Genomic DNA, 24,818 nt, shown 5'->3' on the forward strand with positions numbered 1-24,818 from the left:
GTTTTATTTTCTTATCTAAAGATTGATGGTGAACTTGTCTAGTTAGTATTTGTTTTGTCCAAACTTATCTTAATTTTAATTTTGATAGAATTTCTAAAATGACTATTATGAATGTGTAATATTTGATTTTTTAAATTGAGTATGAGAATGAAGATGAGTATGCATATATTTGCTTCGTCCATCATCACGTCCTTATACGTGTCTCAATACTTATTTAAGTTCTCCTCTTAAATTACTAAAATATATTTAATTTATTAGATAATCTAAAAATTTATATTAACTTTTTGTGGCCCTTAATTTCAATGCATTTAGTAACTTTTACTCTTTTTTATAATTATTTGACATTTATCTAATTCTTATTTGATACTTTTATATTTGATATTTATACAATTATAAATTTTTTTAATATTTAATATTGTAGAAAAAAATGTGTATAATTTTTATATTAAATATTTGATAATATCATGTTTTATTCTTTATAAAAAAAATATATAATTAATATTTAGAATAATAAGAGAAATAAGAGAACATGTAGAGATGTGACTGGAAGTATAGTCATTGCATTGGATAAGAAAGAGATGAAGATAAATATTTACCTCAGAGATAAGGATAAATATTTACTTTGGGGATGTTGATGAGATACTCAAACTCACTTCCATCATATCCCACTTGTTTTCATTTCTAAATGAGTTTGTGATATACTGTAATTTATTGCTATTAGTAGAAAATTAAATACAAATTTAATTTATTCGTATTAAAATCTTAAAATTATGAGAAAGGAAGTGTAAAATGAGCAACGTAGCCTTTCCGTAGTACAAATACATCTACATTAGACCTAGAAGCGTGCATAATATAGATACATGAAAATATTGTTTCTTGATGAAAAAATATAGAAATTGTGGATGATTTCAATTCAAGTTCATTTGATGCGATTTTTTTTTCCTTTCTTTTATTTCAATTCAACTCTATACTATTAGTTATGAGGTATTGATCCTAATGCATGCTCAATTTACTATGATCTTGCAATTTCTCCTACATTTGTGAAAGACTTATCCAAGGATCTAATAAATATGATGTGGCTAGACACATGTTAAGGGGAAAAAAGCAGTTTCATTTTGCCTACTCAGACTAATTATGGGTATAGATATTTTGCTGGCAACCAACTTCTGATTGAGTTTATTCAAGTGCAATAAAATATTTGAAAGAAAGGTAGAAGTTGGGACACCGACACTATTGTTTTTGAGGAATTTGGCAGCCACAACTTGTATTTTGTACAACAAAAAGTTGCACTAAATGTTCTGAAACATGTAGTGATAACATAGTAGACTACATGAGCTTAAACGAGAAAAAAAACTGTAAGTGGGGCAGCGTTGTATTCTTTGACTAAGCCATCTGTATAGTTTGTACAAGTTTGTGAGTTCACGATCGCACAACTAATCATTCATATATACTCATGTTCCTACATTACTGTGTCAATCTTCAAAAGTACAGGTTATGTTAAGTAGAGCTTCAAGTATTTTGAGTAAAATAAAATTATAGTTTTAGATTACTTTCGTTAACCAAATTGGTGGATTAATTAGATGTAGTGTGCACAACAGAGAATTTCATGAAACTGCAGTTGAAATATCAGAACTTGGGCTTATGAGCAATCAAATGATAGTCATTGAAGGGCAAACAAATTTACACAAGCTAAAATAGGTGCCACTGTTGCCAATTTCCCCACTCCGGTAATACAAATAATTAAACAACCAAAAGACAATGGCAGTAAGAAAGTAGGGAGGAAGCTTACATATACAAGATTTGTCCAAGATGTGCTAATTAAGACTCAATGTCTCATTTTTAAGAGCAACAACCACTATTTTGGGAAGCTTGGGGCTCTTGTTTCTGTTTTAAAACACTCCTTTTAACTGCTGTTGATCCCTCTTCCAAAAGACTGGGGGCTTCCATTATCTACAAAACGGTGCCACATTTGTCATAGCAGGAAAAACAAAACACACCAAACAACGCTTGAGCATGATTTTGAACAAGATATAAATAGCATTGAAGCAAACTTCTAATACTGTACCTTTAGAGCAAGTTCCTCAAAGCACTGCTCCACATTTTCCCGAGTTTTAGCACTGCATTCAAGAAGCAAACACCCCAATTCTTTGGCAAGGGATAAACCCTCTTCTCTGCTCACAGCCCTTTCAGTATCCTAGAAATTAAGAAAATAAACCGTGACAGAAATTAGTGAACTGAATACATTAAGGGCTCTTCAATAGTTTCAGAGGGTCCACTAAATTGTTAATCACAGGCTTAACTCGGTTGCTTTGACGATATGGCAGGTTCCATAGTGCCACATAAAATGCATGCATGTAATTATACAGATATTCATAATTCACTGAATTGGCATTGAGTTCATAAACAAATGCTACATGGCTATGTAGTGAAAGTGTTATGACATCAAGAACACCATGTATATAAATGGGGCTGTATTGATAATGCATGGGATCCAGTTTTCTGATGGATGTCATCAGATAGATAATCATGAGCTAGTGGCAGAATAGTTTGGAGCAATTGAGTAAGTATCATAGGCATGTCGAACTGAATCTACCATAAGTTGGATTTGGACATGGTCTTAATTTGCTTCAAATGGACAGACAAAACTTGAGTTCTGCTTCACTTTCCTAAGACAGATAAGAATAGAGCATTCATGAAATAGCAAACTCATTCGCTTGTCATATATTCGGGCCCAATATTTGAGCACAGAACTTACTCTATCAACTTTATTTCCAACTAGCATCTTCACGCAATCTTGATTAGTTGAGTAGAGTTCCACTTCCTTAGACCACACTTCTGATAAGTTTGTAAAGGTTTCTCGCCTCGTAACATCATAAACTAGAAGTGAAGAAAATGAAGCACTCTATAAATAGAAATCATTAAAATTTAAGGAATTCTTCTTACTAAAAAAAGGAGCATGAGACAATGGCAAGAATCATGTTACTACTAAAAAGATAAAAACAGGGGATGTCCTTGAGAAAGGCCTTACAAGTGTAAAACCTATCTAATAATTGATAAAAATAAAATCAGAATTTATTTACTATGAAGTATAAACTTTTAATCAAAAACATCGAGCATACCCTGAAACCAAGGTTCCATCTTTACCAGACATCACTCTTAAATAAAGTATGCAGAGTATCTATCAAAGCATAATGTTGAAACAGAGTTCAATACTAGTTCAATTGCTTCATTTTAGTCCATCTTTACCAGACATCACTCTTAAATAAAAAAGTATGCAGAGTATCTATCAAAGCATAATGTTGAAACAGAGTTCAATACTAGTTGCAAAGATAAATTTCTCCATAAAGATATTCTAGAACATTTTCTCATGTGAATGAATCTAATAATCCTACATTCTTGTAGTTATGTGCATTAATAAATTGAGCATACCGAGAATGATTCCTTGTGCTTTTCTATAGTAAGAGCTGGTTAGAGTCCTGAACCTTTCCTGCCCAGCTGCAATAGATATGAGGTTATTTTATGTCAATAGATCACTTAAGTTATTTTGGGCAACAAATAACCAAAACACTCTGAAAGGCATTTCATTCTATCTGTTCTAATCAAAAGCTGCTTGGGTTGAACAAATGGTCTAATTTCAAGAACTGAAAGCACAAGATTTGACTCTATATTACCAGTATCCCAAATCGTTAATTTCAATCTCTTGCCACCTACTACGAGCGTTTTGATCTTAAAATCAACACCTGCATATCATAGGAACGACATTAGATCATATCAAAACTAAAATCAGACAAACAACTCGTGACCGAGGCGAGAAGATAAATTCAATTGCTAGTTAATTCAAGTAGCTAAAAGAACCAAAGGCAGTTAAATCCTACGCAAGTAATAGGCAGAGACAATAACCGAAGACCAACAGATTCAATCACGAAAGCATAGGAAAATACAGTCGGAATTGGATGAGCCAGAAATGCAAAGCAGCTTTTAAACCGAAAAATCATAAATTTAACACTCAAAACTTCAACAGTGTTACTGTGAACAATAGATCGACAAGTACGAGAAACCATTTGGTTGCAAACAATGTATCAGAAGTTTGACACCTAAATCCCAAACATGCAAAGGCTAAAGATAGAAATAACAGAAGTAAAATAAACGAAGAAAAGAAAAGATGAATGAATTACCAATGGTGGGGGAAAGATCTTCAACAGAACTTGAAATGAAGCTGACAAGTAGGCTACTTTTTCCCACCCCAGAATCTCCGATCAACAAGATCTTGAAAGAGAGATCATAGCCACTGCTCTGAGCTGAGGATGAACTCATTCTCTCCTCCTCCGATGAATGTGCTACGTGTGGTTCAAAAAGTACAGTAAAAGGGCAAAACAAAGTGGAAAGAAAGAGAGAGAAAAAGAAAAGAGAAAAGAGAAAAGGCTAAGGAGGTTGGGGTAGGCAAGGCTATGCTGTAAGGAAGAGCAATGGGGCAACACCTTTGATTTATTTGGCGTGTAAAGAGAGAGAGAAGATAAAAGAAAAGGAAAACGGCCACCCTTTGGCTCAGTTCAGGCACAACCACCTATCCTAAGCTCACACACACACCCCACACCAGCGTATTTATTCATTTCTTTTCTGTTTTTGTGTGTTTGTGTGTGATGTAGGAGTTTGTAGAAGTGTATGATATAATATTTTGAGTTCCCAACTTCATGCGGGGGACTTCTTGTCCCAACGCCATGCCCCACGTGCAAGCTACTGATTGGTGTGGTTTAATCTCAAACCGATGCTGCTATTCAAACACCATTCATAATCATTCCTCGGAAGCCATTTTCAACTGAGCCATTTGGGTTTTATTATTGTTTTTCCTTCCTTCCTCCTTTCATCTCAAAACCAACAACGTCATGCTCCTTTTCCATGCCTGAAAATCACTTTTTTCAACCATTATTGATGCCTTTCACTCTTCTTGAAATTCCAATTTTAACGGGACTGTAAAACTATTACATAAATCCATGCACTATCATAATTGATGCCTTATTCTTAAGTAAATTGGTTGTAGATTTCCCCACGCATTCCACAATCTATCATTATCTTGTTTCTTTCTCTTTTTGATGCAGGCGTGCTCGTCCCATCTGTCAAATCTGCACACTCTGTTATTTTATAACTTAGATTCATATCTACTTGTGTTTCTGCACCAACTAATAAATTGCTGTTTTTTTTATGTAATATATGTGGTTTTAGAATTCGTACAAACAAAATTAAACGTGATGAACACAAACATGTTATAACGTTGTACTTCTTTAGTCATTTCCAACGAATGTACAGATCAATTGTTTGGAGTTGCTTTAGCTTAAACAGTGATGGAGTTTAAGCTTAGGTATTCAGCTAAATTAAATACTAAAAAAGTTTAGACATTAATACTAATACTGATCCTACCCAGTTTAAGAAAAAAAAAACGTCTCTGGTAAAGTATACTCTTATCATAGCTTATGGGGTATAAAGAAAACATTTTTAGCAATGCTGCTTCAGCTTTATTACACTAATTTTCTTCAAACCCATCAATTTTAAATATCAGCTCATCCAAACATTGAGACTAATAAAAACTTTTAATTTCAACAAAATAAAAACAAATTTCTATTTTACCTCTACCATGAATTTAAAATACTTGAAAGTATTTCAAATTTTTATTTGATTCAAAAAGAAATTAAAGTCATTAAATAAATTAGGAATTGTGTTAATTTTTACTTTATTTTTTCATGATGATTTATCCAATTTTGATTTGTTTTATTTTTTTTATAAAAGTTTTTATATTAGGCATATGCAATTTGACATTTTAGCTAGGCTGACACCTCAAGTAACAACAATCACTTGCTAACACGTGAAAAAAATATTATTATTAAAAAAAAATATGAGAGGATTAGACCAAAACTCATGTTAACAAAAACGATACATAGGTAGACTATACATATTCATAAAGAATTATAAGAACAAACTAGATGAAAACCTAACAGAGAGAAAGCAGCACCAATAAACTCTCCTATGCTGCCACGAAAAATACATCCACAAGTAGCAAGATCAGGATACCCCTAGCAGCCTCATCAGTGTTAATTTTAACTCAGCCTGGTGAAGGAAACTCTCATCTAACAGGAAGAGGACAAAAAACTTTACTACTACGAGTATTAATACCAAAAAACTTAATCACGTTGAAATCCAACATATCATTCTTCATTTAAGCTTTAGACGAATTTCGCACTAGACAAGTTAAATCTTTAATTACCGAAATAGCCCTAAAAATCTCAATCTTATTATGAAATCTAGCATAATTCCTTATATGTCATATCATCCCAATAGAAAAAATTATCACAGCAAGCTTAATCAATTTAACCAAAATACTATCATCACTCCTAATAAAAGAAATAAGATCATACTTATTAGAAAAATGAGAAGTAAGACAAATTTGTCGAACTCAACTCCAAATATGAAAGCATTAAAACATTCAAAAAAATAAATGCTAAATAAATTCTTCATGCTTTTCACAAAGTGTACACATAGAACATGTATGCAAACCTTTATTCTAAATATGTTGATCTGTACCGCCCACATAAATTTTTTTAAAGTACTAGAGTTTTGGAAGGTGGAATAGATGAAGACCAAATGAATTTACCCCGACCACATGGAACTCCTGGTTCAAAGAAAAAACTCATAGCTGATTTAAGAGTGAAACGACCAGACTCATCTAGAATCCAATTAGGAATGTCATGTTTCTCCTTAACCATGATATGATTAAAAAATGAGGCATTTGTAGTAAAGATAAGGAAATATTTCAAATTTTATAAAGAAGTAGTAGAACATCATTTATTATTTCAGAAATTAATAAAAGAACTTACTTGTACCAACAGTTTAAGAAGTATAATCAAGTATAGCAGAATAAAACTACTTAATTCTAGGCTAAAAAGATGAGGATATATAAACCATTCTAAACTCGTATTTTGATTTAAGAATCCTGACTTTCAAGAGAAAAGACCAAGGCTAGAGTTCCAAACAAGCTTAAAAATATATACATTATTTTCATAACGAAGATTAATAATCTTCAAACCTCCATTCTTAAGATAAGAACAAATCGTATCATAATTTACGGGGACTATGTCTTTTTCATAATATCACCGATCCGAATAAAATTTTTAATAGTTAATGATAGGAGACCAAATTCTTGAGTTAGTAAAAGTTGTATATTCTTATCTAAATATGCTTAAATGGTTTTATTAATGCATTCATGGAGTTTTGTTGTGTAATGATTAAAAGTACAAAATACAATTAGTATACTAAATAAAATAACTGAAATATAATATTAAAAATTTAAACAATTCAATATTAAATAAGTAAAATAAAAAAAATCCATAAATAATATTCCTATATATTAATTAGAGATACATGAAAAAATATCAAATTGTCAAAATACATTATAAAATCCATTGTTCAATATATGAAATAAAATTAATATTTCTCCATGTTCTTATATAACACTTTATTACTCGTGTTTATTTGAACTTAAATTTTGAAAAGGAAATTATATAAACTAAATACAAATTGACTTATTTGAAAATAGCTTAAATAAACGGTTAAAATTACAATGCCTTAATATGATTTGAAAATATATTATTAAAAAAATTCATATTCATTTGTGTAGTATTTGAATTGATTTATTTAACATATCATTAAAAATTAATTATGCATGTCTTTATATAATCATATTTTTTCTAATATATAGCACATGACTTAACAAAACTTAGTCAATATAGTAAAAAAAGAAATAATTTAATTTTCTAACCTTAAAAATTAAATTCAAAATAATTTTTCATAATATCATTCAACAGAAAAAAAAATACTAATAAAACAAGATGTTATCTAAAAATGTAAAATATAAAAAATGTTCACAAAACAATTTATTCTTAAATTATGTTTCAATACTCTTGAATTCACAAAATGAAACAATAAAATTTTGTTTCATTTCTAAGTTCAAAATCCACTGAAAATTTCTCTTAAATCACCATGCATATGAATTCTTGATATGGATAAAATTATTTATACTACCCTAGCAGCGTAACTAATTATAGTCGAAATGAATTTATACTACCCTAGCAGTTGTTAGACAAAAAAAAAATCCTCAGGGAAAAGAAGATGGCCAAAAAAAATCCTTTTTTCAATTACAGTCGATCAATCTTCCTAACAAATTCATCTTTCAAAACATCAATTTTGGTTGTTAAGCCGGTGTATTGTAATCTTTGGACATCGCTGTAAGTACCAATCAACCACAATTGTTGAAACAAATCTTATAGTCAACAATTGTACTAAATTGACATTTTTTTTAAATATTTTGAACATTACAAGAAAATCATGAAATAAAAATCAATATTTAGAGACAAAAAATAATTAGTTACTATAGTGACTAAATTATAGACCATTTTATAGTCAACAATGGTACTAAATTGACATTTTTTTTAAATATTTTGAACACTACAAGAAAATCATAAAATAGAAACCAATTTTTAGATACAAAAAATAATTAGTTGCTATAGTAATTAAATTATAGACCATTTTAGATACTAAGAAAATTTTGGTTTCTAAATTAGTTTATAGTATTCTTAAATGGTTTATAAATTGGTGTTTAATTAGTAATCAAAGTTTTTGCTATCAATTATTTCAATTCTAAATTTGGTAGAAAAAACCTTGGTGACTAATTAAACACCAATTTATTGGTGACTAATTAAACACCAATTTAGAAACCATTTAACAATAATAGAATTTAATTTAAAAACTAAATTTTTTTAGTCTAAATGGCCTCTAATTTAGTCACTATAGTAACTAATTATTTTTTGTCTCTAAAGATTGGTTTCTATTTCATAATTTTGTTGTAGTGGATTGCAATACACTTTTTCAATGTAACTTGAATCCTTTTTTTTATTCCTTAAATGACTTTCTCTTAATGGAATGTCTTTCTGATAATTGTGGTTACCATAAAAAACAGCAAAGGAAACTGCAACTAAAGGAAAGTGGTGACTTCCATGTATCCTTGATAATTCACCTCATAATTTCTTCTCAACTATGAAAATTATGAGGTGAAAATCTATCATCATATGAAAAGATTGTACAGTAGCATGCATGATTTTCATTAACCATTCTTTTCAAATCTAAACAAAGTTATTCATCTAAGTTATTTTTTCCTTTACCTGTGATCTACAAAATAAAGAATTCCAATGATAGTTGGTGTATATTTTCTTAAATTTAAAATAATTAAAATATAAGAAAAAAATGCTTATCAATAAATAAACTAATACTAAATTATTTAATTAGCTTAAAACTAATTTAACTAACGTTAAAAGGGTAAAAATAACAAAACATAAATTACTAAAAAAATTATCGGAAATTCATGGCTTTCTATCTTAATTACTTTCAATAATACTGTTTTCAGTCATTTCTTAAATCTTCAAACTCATCACAGAAAGCCTCTTGAATGAGCTAATTGCAATCTTTTTTATCTTTCACTGTAAAAGGTTGACTTCCTCCAATGTCGAAACAATCTATTTGAAAAGCATTTATCTGAGTTAATTTTTAAGATTTGTCCTTGTCTCCCTTATTCAAGTCTTTGTTTGTGTAGATATCTGGTAGAAAAATAGCTTCTAAGGAATCTAAATGAGTCCTTACAAATAAATATTTTACCAAATTCATTTATCATATCAACACATTTAAACCCTTAAATAATGTAACATAACTCGCCTATCCATTATATATTTTATGATTTTTTTCAACTTTAAAAAGTCAATCAATGTCCAACGTATCATTACTTCATACTTTGATAATCCAGTTTTCCTTTTCCCCTTTATAACATATGCATATGCGTATTGATATGCACAAAGCATAAATGACAACCACATTGATACACGAATACGGACATACAGATACGTGTAATCTCTAAAATGTAGGAGGAACACAGATCTATATATTATATAATTATAAATTATACAAATTGACGATAAAGATTTATGTGCAAAGTATGTTCTAGGTTATTTTTTAGAACAAAGAGATGTTTTTCATGACTGATTCAAATAGATTTGTTTATTATTTTTATAATCATAATAAAAGTTTATACGATAAGTTTCAGTTTTTAGAAAATTAATGTATTTTTTCTTTATAAAATTATGTTAAAATCGTATTAGAATTATCAAAAATCCAACAAATACTTTTTGAATTGGACACTTCACAGATACATGTCGTACAAGTGTCATACTCATACGAGTGTCGGTGTCCGATACGAGTATACAATACTGACATGCCATTTAAGAAAAGTGTTCGAACTTCATAGTTAAGGAGAGTACTGAAAAACAAATAATTTACTAAGTGAGAAAAGTAATGTATTTATACTTGTCTTAAAATAGATTAAAAGTTACCCAATGAGTATGATATGTTGAGAAAAGTGTTGTTCCAAAAATTATTTTGCAAATACAAAAATTTTAAAAAATATTTTTGTAAACAAATTTAAGATAAATTAAGATTGATGAAATTCAGTGTTATGACACCCATAAAAATGGTAATACAAAAGGAGTTGAACCCTGACCATGCAAGAATGGCATACATTGATTGTGGTAAGTAGATTCAGGTGTGCCTTTTTTATGCCTCAGGTGAAGGAAAGAAAGCCATAAGAGATGAGAAGAGGTAGAGTGTCACTATCAAAATGGGGTGGCACCAATACTAAGGGCCCATATCATGTCACCAAGAAACTTCCATTGTTGACAGTGGTTAAGAGGTCTTTTCTCCTCCTTCATTACCTATTTTAAACCAAAAATGTTTCCTTCCAACTCCTGCTTTTAGAATTAGTATTTATGACTCATTTTATTTTGGATGAAGATGTCTTCTCACATTTTTGTTTTCTACTACTATTATATCTTTCGGTTTATTGGATAATGTTAATGCCCCTCTTCATATTATGGTTCTTAACAAATTATCTCACACCGTTATAAACACTGTTAGGTAGATCATTCCCATAAAATATAGGATAATCACTATATTAATATATTAAATTTATATAATCCTCATTATACTCTAGAAGGGTTAAAAGAACTCAAAAATTTATCGTTTTAAAATTACTACAGACTTTCTTTAAAAGTACAAAATGCTCACGTACAATTATTGAATTACATATAACTCAAGCATAATAATATATACATTGCAAGAAAAAAATACTAAATAGAAATTATTATTTGAGAAAAAAAATAATTAATCACTATATTAACAAAATTATATATTATTTTAAAAATTAAAAGAATTATTAGTATTGAAAGAAGTTTTTATTAATAATAAAATTTATAAATTAATTTTTATATTGATATATAATTATCAAGATTTTCGTTATTATTTAATCACTATACCGAACAAGTTATTTTTTTATATTATAATTTTTATTATACTTATTATTATTAATATAAATATTATTAATATTAATATTTATTATTTTTAATTAAATTTTAAATAAGTTACATATGGATTATATCCGTATGTAACAATTTTTTTAATTAAATTTTTAATAAATTACATAGGATTCCGTATGTAACATTTTTAGTTATTTTTTAATTAAATTAAAAATAAGTTACAATACGGATTTTATCTGAATGTTATAGTTTTTTTTAATTTACATTACATACGGTATCTAACCCTTTTTGTTATTTTTTAATTAAATTTAAAATAAATTACATACAAATTTAACAAGTTTATTTTTTAATTAAATTTTTAATATATTACATACAAATTATATCTGTATGTAACATTTTTTATTAATTTTTAATTAAATTTGAAATAAATTACATACAGATTATAATAATCAATATGTAATTTTAGATTTTCTTATAGTGGTGACATATGAAAGATCACTTCATGCTTTAATTAGAATGGTCGAGTATTAGATCTAACAATTATAACACTCAATTTTCATAGTTGGAATATTGGGTATCTAACTTCATACTCTATTTTTCAATATGTGAAATAGAGAAAATGAGTGAGATGAAGTTTGGAAGATAGAAAAAGAAAAATACTAGAGAGTAGGATAGAACAAGTATCTAAAATATAATCAAATTTAAAACTAAAATGATATGATGAAAGAACAATAGTTTCTCAACAAATGTGATTAATAAAAGTGTAAAAAATAAAATTATTAGTCAATTATCTATACCAAGATTTAAAAAAAAGTGATAATGATAAGGATTGAGTGAAAAATATAAACTAGCATTAACATTGTCAAGCTAAGATTTTGATTAAAAAGACCATATTCAATTATTATAGATGATGGAAGGAATAAATTTGAAGAAAAACTATTAAATTATGAACCAATTGGTTAATGCAGGTGTGATTGGTATTATACCTAGCAAATTGCCTCGATTCATTAAGATATATATTCTCATATTAGCATACTTGTAAAAAAATCAAAATCAAACTTATCAAATGATAGACCTTTAGAAATAATGATCTTGTTAACATAAACCATATTTTAGATTTATCTTCGTTAAATTAAACAAAAAAAAGATTATATCCACCTTAGTTTAAGAATTGGTTAAAATTATTGAATACATTAACTATAACAATTGTTTATGCATATTTACTTTGAGATAAATCTATTTACTTCGTTATTCACAAGATTTCTATTACAACCGTCAAATAAGATGCCCAAGTGGCCACAATAGAAATTCTGGAACAATTCACACTCTCTAAACAAATTAAGTGGTTACATATAACCCCAAAATCTCATTTATTAACCTGCCATTGCATTTGGTGGAAACACTTTCTGAATAAACTCCAGGAAACGATGAGAGTAGAATGTAGGGTCTACTGCTGATATAGACAATGAATCAAAATGAAGAGATTTATAAGCATGTTCAATCTTCTTGGTCATGTTATAGTCCTGCAATATATCAATGATACCCAGGTACAGCACCACATCGTACACCGAGTGCAACTTTTGTTGTTCTTGTTTTCCTGAAATCTGCTCTGCCCTTGAAGGCATGTTCACACCAAGCTGGATTTGGAGTCTGCTTAACACATTGCAAAGAAAGTGAAAATATGAATATCAGTATGTACTACATGTGGCGATCATACAATTATAGTGTAAAGGAATTATTATAATCATTAAAATCCTGAATAAAGTGCCTAGAATTATTAGAATAGTCCACATTATAACGGTTATGTGATAATTTGAAGAAAATAAATAACCAATTTAAGATCTCACTTTTATGCTGAACCGTTCGATCACACCGTATTTAATTTCTGTTAAACTTAGATACAGTCTCATAGTGTTATTGATGCTGTTTTCCTATCAGAATTAAACTTTCACTTTGACCATCTATAGAATCGTTCAATACAAAATTTTATTACATATGTTACTTAGGTGAAACTTGAATTCGGATTGAAAAATAATACCAACACCAAAAGAATTGTATATAGGTTTTGTCCTTTGATCTAACCTGCATATGCTGTGAACAACAGGACTATGAAACAGTCTAGCTAATTAACCTAAAAATTAAAGGACCGAGGCAAAATAATCAAGAAACCACACCTTGCTGTACCAGGTAGAAGTAGATCCACCTCCTCATCACCAGCAGATGAAGCTCGCAACCGACTACCCCTCACATGTGAGCCCACAACAACACTGTTATCATCTGCTCCTCTAGGAACTAGAACAAGGCCTTGTGGATAGGATGCTTCATCCTCCAGAGGATCTATCAAATCATCGTTAGCATATCACAGTTTTTAAGTTGATCAGTTCATTCATTCTTATATATTGCACTAGAAAAAGCAAGAAAATAAGTCTATAAACGACACAATCGATTCACCTTCCTCTGCAAGAATTGCTAATCCATCCACACTTCTTCTTTGATTGTATGATATGAGAGGACGCAGATGCTGTGGAGCTCGATAGTGAACACCTAGAAGAAGGCTGTAATCCATAATGTGTTGTGCTTCTAAAAATTTGCTGTCTATTTCAATCTGCCTGCACAAAAAAGTATGAGGGTAGGAGGAAATATTCTGTATTTGCAGTGCATTTAAAAAAATGTCGCATGATTAAGGTATATTATGACAATCAAAAAAATATTTGTATGCATGCTGGATGCATCATAAAATTTTGGACTGCAAAGATCAAACAAAATCCGACATCAATAGTAATTGTTTTCAACAGCGACATATTTTATTGAAGACATAGTCTACCCACATATATTTACATATTCATAGCTCACAGTATCAAAATATGATCCAAGAGTTTTTGCAGCATACTACACAGTATATCTTCCTCTACGTTGTAATCAAGTTTCTTCTTTTTATCATAATATTTTTTATACTTGGGTATCTTTCGCTAGAAGTCAAGAAGTAATCCTTTGAGATACTGAAAATTGACTCTTTCAATAAATATTTTATTTACCGTGTATAAGAAACCCAGATGCAAAAGAAAATTATTTGTAACTACTACTTACTTTAATAAAGATTCCCGCCATGACGGTTCCAAGTAGAAGCAGTAGTTCAGATCCAAATCTTTTAGTGTTGTATTTTCGTCAATTTCTATCTTGTCTGATGATCGTCCCAAGGACGAACCTTTTAAATCAAATCTCCGATGGATCCTCAGTTCCGTGCAGAACATATTTCCCATTACAACGAAGCGAAACTGCAAAAGGGAAAATTATATCCAAATATTAGACTCATAGTACAGCAAATGCATATGAAAAAAATTACAGATGCCAGTAGTGACAGACTCAAATATTTGACATTGTAAATTCGCTTTATGATATTTTTCATACTTAATATTTCAGATTGAAAGTATTAAGAAGCGTGTCATTCCATCCTTATTGATACAGAAAATGACCCATGATCTGAAAAATGCTGAGAGGCAATGTGCACGTTACCTTCTGGCCACTTGAAGGCTTAATCCTGTGCAAGCCAAAGAATTTTGTGATAAGTGTATTTTCGTATGACTTCACATGATGATGATAGTCTGGCAGCATTCTTAGAAGAACCTGCATGTCAAATATTGAACAAAGGAGTTCTCATTATGCACTGAAAACAAGTAGAAAATAACAGGTGAATACTAAGATATCATTACTAAATAATTGAAGTTGCCTCAGTATGTATTAGCTAAAAGCTTCTTCTTTTACGAGTTGCCTCTGAAAAATGTTAAGCATTATTCTACAACTACAATAAAAGCTCTATTGTAAAATCCAAACTCTGCCACAAAATTATTTGGGACTTTGCTTCCTATCAGGACTCGACGTTTATGTGGAAATCTTTAAACCAAGAGAACTAATTAAGCACTCTCTCGTTCCTTAGTTGCTGTGAAATTCCATACTAATCTATAAATAAATTGTTAGCTTCGATTTGTTGAGTAACTGAATGTACACTATAGAGTCCACACGAAATATGAGAGATTGACCTGAAACATTTGTAAACGTTATTGAAATTCTAAAAACGCAACCTTTGACCTTCTATTGGTTCTAACTGAAACATTTATAAGAACGCACCTTGACTTCAGACATTCGCAGTGTCTTGATCATGAAACGATCATCCTGAGACAGGAAAAAGACACTACCACTTTTCCCTGGAGAAGATAATTCCCTCAGAGTATCGTTTCCACAAATGGACATCATGTAGTCGGCAGCATCAATCTTGAACATCTCTCTCAAATTTCTGCAATAGGTTATATTAAACAAACTCATGGAAGGACTCGTGGGATTTAAGAATGCATATTATGATCAATCAAACACTTATGTACCACATTATGATCTTATATTCTTAAATCCCATATTATCCCGGATTTGGAACACATTTGTTCTTCTGAATATAACGCACAAAATTAAGGATAATAGAAGCACAGGCATGTTCCAAAGGAGACAATTCAATTCAAATTGGAAACATCCACGATATGATGGGAGCTAAATAAGCTAACTCGCCTAAAAAGGGGTTTAAAATCTTGCCTAAAGAGAAAGATTTACTTGCACTCCTAGACGGTATAACAATTATATCAGCACCACATGAAAGACACACATCATCAAAAAATGAGGAGTAACTACTGACCTGAACACCATGGGGCAGTAATCTTTCCATTTAAAATCCTCTGATGCATGGGTAGGTGTTAATTGAGAACCTTCTTTAGGAAAATTCATCCAAAAGCTTGCTTTGGTACCAAAATCTGATATTCTTACTTCTCGCGTAGGTATAGGTGTTATCTTGCCCACGGTATACCTAACCAATTGAAGGATATTAACGAGGAAATCCATGCAAAAGCAACCATATTGAAGAATGATGGGACAGTTATGTAAACAACACAAATTTAGTAACTATTGGGCTGTTATGCGTTTTGTAACCATTATTAAAAAATGTTTATGTTGTATTGAGTGCGATTGAGAGAGGAAGAGTCTCTGTTAGTGCTTAGGCCTATCTATTTATTGTGTATTAAGAGAGGTTGCTCTCAATGAGGGACTCTGTCCTGTATTTTTATTTTGTTGTCTGGGTTTGTTGTAACTTCTTTTCTGGTTTAATCCCGAAAATATATAAATTAAACTACTTGGTTTGTGTGTAGTTCTCTTGAGTCTAACCAAAAACTAGGAAAATCCATGCAAAGGAAAGTGAAGACAGTTTGTTTAGGACAGCATTTTAACTTCAACTTAGATGGAGTTTGTGCCTTCAGTTCACAGTTTTCGGCCTCGTGAAATCCTAATCTTAAAATTGGAGTAATGAAATAAGATGAGCTATCTATGTTCCACAGTAAAAGTGAATCAATGCGAGCGAAAAACTTTGTTGAATGAAAACAGCTTATAGTTGTCATGCGATTCTCTTATCTTTATTGGAGCTGCACACCACAGATCTCTATTCTCAACTCAACTGTTGGTGCATAGGAAGAACAAAAGAGGTTAGGTATGTGACCTTTGGTATTATTGACGAATAGAATCATCAACCATACCTATATTATAATTATGGTTTTATAACTTAGTTATTGCCTTCCAACTTTGGATTCATCTTGAAATGTTAGCATATGTCATGTGCAATAGAATAAATACAAAAGCATGTAGAAGTTGCAGAGAATAATTAGACTGTAACAAATGATAACAACTGAAGAAACTTCAGTGTGCTACAGGTGAACATAGTGTCTTTACCTTATTCCAAGCTGCAAACTGAGCATTAGATCATAACTCCTGTGACCTTTAATGATTATTTCACCAGGTCTTTTAGTCTCTTTGGCAAGCTTTTTTTGAAGTCGCCTTGCCCTTCTCGACATTGATGAAAACATGTTATTTAACACAACCTCACTTATCAATACACCTTGCATGTACTCTCGTTCCAAAATTGGGATCGTTGTATCAACCTCTTTGTCGCTACTTTCTGGCACAGAATCTGCTAATCCTAATGCTGAATCATATCCAATCACTTTCTCAATCGACACCTCAAGACTCCAACGCCTTTCAAGAGACACATTTCTTCTATTAGACTGTTCCAGATTTAACAGGTTTCCTTTTGCAAGCTTATCAGATGAACCATAACTTGACAGCTGATTTTCTGGTACCTCGACATCTCTCACTCGCTTTTGTTTTCTCAAATCTGGCAATAGCCCTCTTTTTCTCAAGGCACTGAGATAAATTTCTTGCACTGATGGAAGCCGGCTACCTCTTGGATAAAAGGTTCCTTTGCCATCTTTTAGACCAAATGCCCAAGTCCCAACATAGCATCCTCCATCACTGCAAGTGTAAACTCCAAATCCATGCATCATGCCATTTAACCAGTTGCCTTCATATGAGTCCCCATTTATCCAGGTGAGTGTTCCTTTTCCTGACATTATCCCACCTTTCATATTCCCTACGTAAACATTTCCATTGGTCCAGGTATACTTGCCAGGGCCCTCTGGTGTTCCTTGCATCCAAGAACCTTCAAAGGTATCTCCATTAGGATAAACTTCATACCCCAGTCCATGTTTAAGATTCAACCGCCATCTACCTTTATAGGTCAATTTATCAGAACGAATATATCTCCCCGTTCCATGGATATATCCACCAGAGAAATCACCTTCATACTCTGCTCCAGAAGGCCATCTTATCTTCCCATACCCATTTCTCGTACCTCTCCTCCATTCACCCTCATATACACAACCATCAAACCAAACGTACGTTCCATGACCCTCATAAACATTGCCATAAAGGGATCCAGAATATGACTCTCCATTAGGAAGTAAGAGTTGCCCAACACTAAAGCCATCACTTTCACCGTTTGTCAATGTAGAAGGTTGGTCTAATTCAGGAAGCACATCAACATATTTCGTTCTGTCTGCACAAGAAAGTGCTCCGTTTGAATAATCTGCAATGGCCACGGGGCCAGACATTCACAATTACCAGAAAAAAATATTTCCTTGTAGAATTTCAAATGCCCGGAATTATCAGCAGCTCCAAAACAAGAAGGTTTGCATATAGGAATTCTGACCCAAAGATCACCCTTGAAACTCTTTGTCCTATGAATACAATATGTTACTACTTAAGGCAAAATATGTAATTATACTCAGCGTCTGGATCGATTGAAAAGGTTGTTACAGATTAACCATGGTTTCAAATTCGAACTCTAGGCATGCAATCTGTATTGCCTATAGTAGTTTTAAGCGACTCGAGTAGACTTGTCTTCTATGAAGGATACCTGTAGTCTCAAACAAGATAAAAATACATATGTTATATATTGTAGCTATTATAAGTGATTGAAAAAAACAAAGATGGACGAGAATTCAAGAATCAAAATCATATTACAGTGTGTGTATGTGTGTTTGTATATGAAGAAACAAGTTTAATTCTAAAAGGCAGTGACCAGACTCACTGTGTTCTTCATTGAATTTTGCAGACCACAAATTACTAAAAAAAGGGCAGACCGAAACATACGATCACAATATTAAATGGAGACCAGAAAAAAATTAAACAATAGTATCAAAAAAAAAATTATAAAAAAGGACAAGAATTAAATGAAAAAGGTAACAATATTTTCCGTCATTATGAGAACATTTATCAAGAAAGCAATATGCAAGACAGAGTGGGTATTTGGGGAGAGTCAAAGAAAAAGAGAAGACTAATAACAACAAAATGTGTAGCAAATGAAGCTCCTTGGTCCTTACATCATTACATGGCTAAATAATACTAGGAATTCCATTGTTGAGATTTCATAGGCTTATAAGGATAGGTTCCTTAGCTTTGAATACAGAAAGAACAGCCAAAACATCATACACACGCAAGTGCCAGAAGAAATTGCAAAGTGAAGATAACAAAGATTGTGAGATACGACATTAGTGAATATGAAATTGACATCCACTAACACAAGGAGGAAGTGTGAAGAGTTTACCGGAGAATTATGAGCAGTGATGAAACAGTGTGGTTGCCGGAGAATGCAAGAAGAAGAGATTAACTCTGTTCAAATGGAAGATTATATAGTTCTTCCAAAATTCTTAAAATTGAATTGGTTCATTTTTCAAAACAGCTTTTTAATGACAATTCAGAGTATAAGTTAGGTCAATTGATCCAAATCAAATTATGGGTCAGCTAACTTACAATAGTTGATTAATATGAGCACATCAACTTATTAAAAAAGTGAAAATGATTTGGTTTTCCATTTATTATATTATACGATCGTCCGTATTAGATGTAACGATTGGTCAGGAAAATAATTAGCGTTGATTACTCATATAAATAGTTCATAATGTAAAGTTCGAATAATTTATTACACGATTCATCTAATGAAGTAAGATTGAGAAATTCAATGGCTACATAGTTAGGTTTTCTTTATTCGATTTCAACAGTATTTTTATCCAAAACGTAATGCAACAAAGATAAACACGAAGCTTATAGTGGAAGGGATTTGACACCTAATATGGTACATTAAATAAAAAAAAGAGAAGGAAAGAGATATAGAAAGTGGACAAAAAAAATATTTAATAAGATGAAGAGAAATAAAAGTGAAAATATAATATATTTTATAACTCTTTAATTGTTTTATCTATGTTATTTTATTATATTTATCAAATTTTTCTTTTCCTTATATATTATATTATGTTATTTAATTTTTAATATAATTATTATAATTAGATAGATTTAATAGTTTTTTCACTTTTATAATTATTTTCTCAATTTTATCCCATTATTTTAGAGCTTTTTAGTTGATTCCACTCAATAACTCAATATAATATCTTGTATCAAATTAATAATAAAATGTTAACATAAAACTTGAATCATAATACATCATTTATTAAAGAAAATATTACTTACTATGACCAACAAATGTCACGTGTAATTTTAATAATTTCAATTTCATTATAATAAATTTAACAAAAGATATTACATTGACTTATTTTTTAAAAAAATGAACTAAATTAATAAATTTAAAAAAAAAAAACAATATATGTATATATATTTATTAAGGTTTAGTAATTGACAAAATTTTGATAAATAAAAATTCCCCCAGTTTTTATAATAACAAAACTCATAATGATAAGTTGACTAATTTAAGATTTATTCCTAGAGAATCATTTCATTGGTATAATAGGTTTCCATCTAATCTGTTCTTAGAATTCTTTATTAATAGGTGTATCATTTTTGTTAACATATGAGTTTTTGTCTAATTTCCTATATTTTTGTATTTTCTTTCTTTTATTTTTAATATTTTTTTTTCTGTGATGACAGATGATTGTTATTACTTGAGGTATCAGTCTAGTTAAGATGTCAAATAGCATAATGATGTTTAACATGAAAGTTTTTTATATAAAAAAAAATATGATGACTGTATTATAAAAGAATTCAGAGGAGAAAACAATATTTTGTATGTTCAGATTGAATCAGACTTGGTAAACAGTTTAGAAAGGATCATTATTATGCAATATTAAAGTACCATGTCAATTGTTTGAAAGACATATATAATACATCGTACCGTATAAAAATATACATAGACGTCACTGTAACAATATAAATATCATACGATACATATACATATACACACATATATTTATATATTTTTAGAATATTACTTTCAAGGCACAATAAATAATTTTTTATGTGTTCATTTTAATGAGTCTCTTGAACAGGTCTTTGAGAACGCTTTCTAGCAAAGTAAATGATAATTTAAAAAAAATCAAAGACTGATTATTTAAAGTTTAATTTTTATATTCTGTACATTAAATTTGCACACGAATTCTCTATTAAATATATTGCTTTTAGAAATCACTACATAAAATTTAAAATATTTTCCACTATGAGTATACATATACATTACTACATTAGTTTATAAATATAAGTTAATCTAACTTTTGTATCAATATAACTAAATCTAAATGCACTCAGTGTTATAAAAAAAAATGGAAACTGCGATGGCCTACTTGTCCTACATGTTCTCTGATTGCTTTATTTAATTACAGGTTAAAGAAATAATCGTATTTTTATCACAAATTACTTTAGTGATAAATTAAAAATACGGCGAGAATATATTGATAATATTTTCAATGAAAAAAATATTTTTAATTCCATAATTATGATACTTAACTATGTTGTCGTAAAAATCTTATGTTATTATTTTTACTATGTGATATTTGACCTTTTTCTCTCGATCATCTTATTTTAAATATAATTTAGTTAATGATATAATCAAACACACCGAATATGAATATCTCTTTTTTCTTAAAAAATTTAAATCTTAGTTTGTGAATCTTTTCGGACCCGTCAATCCTATTTGTATAGAAAATTAAATTTGTTCCTTCAAAAAAATTTAAATGGTTATCCAAAAAAAATGTTTCAAGAACACTACACAAACATGTTTTATATATATTCAAATTAGGTGGTTTTTAATTAAAGACCGTGTCTATCAATTAAATATTGTTAGTCTAATTAACTCTTATCAAATGTTTTGTCTTGTATTATAAGCTCCCAATATTAATTTCAATGATTTTTCATAACTCAGTCTACTGTAAAATTGTACAAACACGTTAATAAATGGAAACAATAAATCAACTCATAAAACTAAAGTAAATCTAATCGTGTAAAAGTGAGTAATTAATTAATTAATACACAATAAACTATAGAAATAATTTTGTTTAATATGGCTCGGCTTAAATAAAATTAAATTGATGAGTTTTTACAACAATAAGTAAACGTAATTAATTTAATTGAATTTATATTTTTTTATTCAAAATTATTTGATCAGTTGTATTTACTCTTGACTAATAGAATGAATAAAAAAAGACTTTGCTTATTTGCACAAGGAAAACTAAAAATGGAACCTATTTTCTAAACAAAAACTTATTCCTAGCTAATTAATAATACAAATTCAAGTAGGCTTAGTTGTCAATTATTATTCTCCCTTTCTTTCATTTTCATAGTGTTTTTTCTTTGTTCTTACGTTAAATATGTACTAGTATCTTTTCCTCGAATATTATTATCTTTAAAATTGTTTAAAATGTTTATATAATCAAATTTATTATAATATTATACAAATCCGTATAATGAAATGCTAACAAAGTTTTCATTAAAAATAAATATAGGGAGGAATAATATTAAAAATATTAAGGAAGTGATTTTGCATATTTGAATAAAAAAATGTTAGTACACGTGTGGCAATCCTATTGGGCAGTGAGGGCTGAGTAAGACATATGGAAGTGGGCAAATTAAGCTTTGCAAGTGACTCTTAAATTGGTATATTAATAATTGTTTGTGGCCATAACTTCATGATATCTCAACCTCACTTTTATCATCACATCATTGCCAATTATTAAATCAGACAATAAATGTCGGTAATTATTATTACTTCCACTAATCTGTTACAATTTTTCTTTCTTAAATTTCTTTCAATTTGGTTGACTAACTTCTAATAACCTTTTTTTCTTTCACATTTTTATGGCCACTTGCATTTCAATTTCTGTGGTGGCCGCCGACTCTGTATCTTTCATTTGGTTTTCATATAATAAACTCTCAAATTTAAATAATTGAAGCTACCTCTTTGGTTCCCACATTAGTCTCATATTCTCCATTAAAGTTTTTCTTTATTCAAGATGATATACACTTAATTTATAAAAAAATTAAAAATATAAATTTATTTTATTTATCAATCAAACTTAATTAAAAATGTATTACCAGACCATGAATCCTAGACGGTTAATATCCAATATCAAAGTGAATTCTAACCACATATAACTTGATCTTATATTTCATTGATAACTATTCGAGAATTACTCAGAATATTCATTAAACTTAAGATGTATCTATGGAATTCAATTTTCTCATAAGTTATTGGAAGACATCATGATTTTTTAAAATCCTCTTCTTACTTACTTAATATTTTATACTTATTTATTACTTAGAGATAAATAATCTCTTATTAATTTAAACGTTAAAGAGTCATCTACAAATGAATTTTTATTTAATTTTTTGTGATAAAGTTCAACAACTCTTCAAAGAGAAGATCGAACAGCATCAATAACTCAGATTCATTGCTTCCAAAGGCTCAACATCAAATTTGGTATGAAAAAAAAAGTTTAAATTGATTTATTAAAAATATAAAATAAAAACTTTTTTTGGAAAAAAAATATTTATATACTAAAAAAAGGAAATTAATGTTTTATATAAATACATTCAATATTAACTAGTATAATCTCAAAAAGTAATTAAATTAAGACAGCGTTTGATGTATAGGGAGACTTACACGATGATGTATTGGTGGGTTTGCTCTCAAATTTGAACCACATAATTAGTCAAAAGCATGCACTGAAGGAAATATAAACCACATAGAAAACGTTAAAAAATAAGATATGCATATACTAAGCCTTTACATTCGACAAAATTGTCTCTATCAAAATAATGACCCTTTCATTTACTTAGCAACTAATTTGAAAAAAAATGCAATACTTGTATTTGATATGCAAATTGTATTAGATAATTTGACTCTAACTATTATCTAATTATCTATTGCTCTCTTTTGAACTGCACACACTCATTTCTTATTTAATCGTTATGATCTCTTTCATAACGAAAAACATTTTTTCTTTTCGAGAGAAAAATAATTTTAAAGATTAAATTATACACATAAATTTAAACGTGTGACGTGAATACTGCAGTTCACAGTAAGAAAATCTTGAATATAATATTGATGGCAATGTAAAACGTGCGATTTTACTTGTTAATATATATATATATATATATATATATATATATATATATATATATATATATATATATATATATATATATATATATAAATAAGAATATTAAGTAACTTATATTTTTTTCCAGATCAAATTCCTACTCGCATTATCTCTATTCACTTTAGATTAGTATGCTGGCTAATGGTTCTATATTAAATTGGCTTTTTGTAATACAATCATTGCCTAACAAAATAAAATCAGTAGTATAAATATTACTAGTCTATATATAGCAATAAAATACATGTTCATATTATCAAATACATCAGCTGGATATTTGGATGTATTCTAAAACTCTTTTAAACTTGTGTCATACGTCATTTATGATTTCAAATAGAATTAATATTTTACTTAGTATTTTCTTTATTGTGGGTCTCACTATTTTGATTAAGTTCAATTTAGTATATTTTTCAATGTAATCAATGTAATTTTTCATATATTTTTTTAAATCATGTTACTTTGATTTTGTTTTTTTAGGGACGAGGCTGTAAGTGAATATTATGAAGGTCTTAATGAATAATCTCGTAGTCTTACTTTTTGTCATGCCGTTTAGTCTTTGCGTGTTTGTGGTGGAGTATGATAATTTTATACTTGTTTTATATCATTTTGCCAT

The 24,818-nt window shown here is 29.4% G+C and overlaps 2 protein-coding genes across 2 annotated transcripts; both read right to left on the minus strand.

The window, feature by feature from the left end:
- Positions 1–1,633: 1,633 nt before the first annotated feature.
- LOC137814488 (ras-related protein RABC2a-like) lies at positions 1,634–4,814 on the minus strand. The gene is given in 7 exon segments (XM_068617262.1): positions 1,634–1,919; positions 1,921–1,950; positions 2,066–2,194; positions 2,756–2,877; positions 3,430–3,495; positions 3,672–3,740; positions 4,176–4,814. Coding segments are annotated over 7 exon segments (585 nt in total). The 5' UTR covers positions 4,315–4,814; the 3' UTR covers positions 1,634–1,889.
- Positions 4,815–12,621: 7,807 nt separating this feature from the next.
- LOC137815393 (phosphatidylinositol 4-phosphate 5-kinase 9-like) lies at positions 12,622–19,618 on the minus strand. The gene is made up of 9 exons (XM_068618535.1): positions 19,372–19,618; positions 17,160–18,681; positions 16,081–16,248; positions 15,528–15,693; positions 14,916–15,026; positions 14,490–14,677; positions 13,854–14,011; positions 13,577–13,739; positions 12,622–13,052 (listed from the first exon to the last, which is right to left on the minus strand). Exons 2-9 carry the CDS (start codon positions 18,374–18,376, stop codon positions 12,776–12,778), a joined length of 2,448 nt encoding a protein of 815 aa, XP_068474636.1. The 5' UTR covers positions 18,377–18,681; positions 19,372–19,618; the 3' UTR covers positions 12,622–12,775.
- Positions 19,619–24,818: the final 5,200 nt, after the last annotated feature.

The sequence above is a fragment of the Phaseolus vulgaris genome, chromosome 1 (genome assembly GCF_000499845.2).
Source record: "Phaseolus vulgaris cultivar G19833 chromosome 1, P. vulgaris v2.0, whole genome shotgun sequence".
NCBI lineage: Eukaryota > Viridiplantae > Streptophyta > Magnoliopsida > Fabales > Fabaceae > Phaseolus > Phaseolus vulgaris.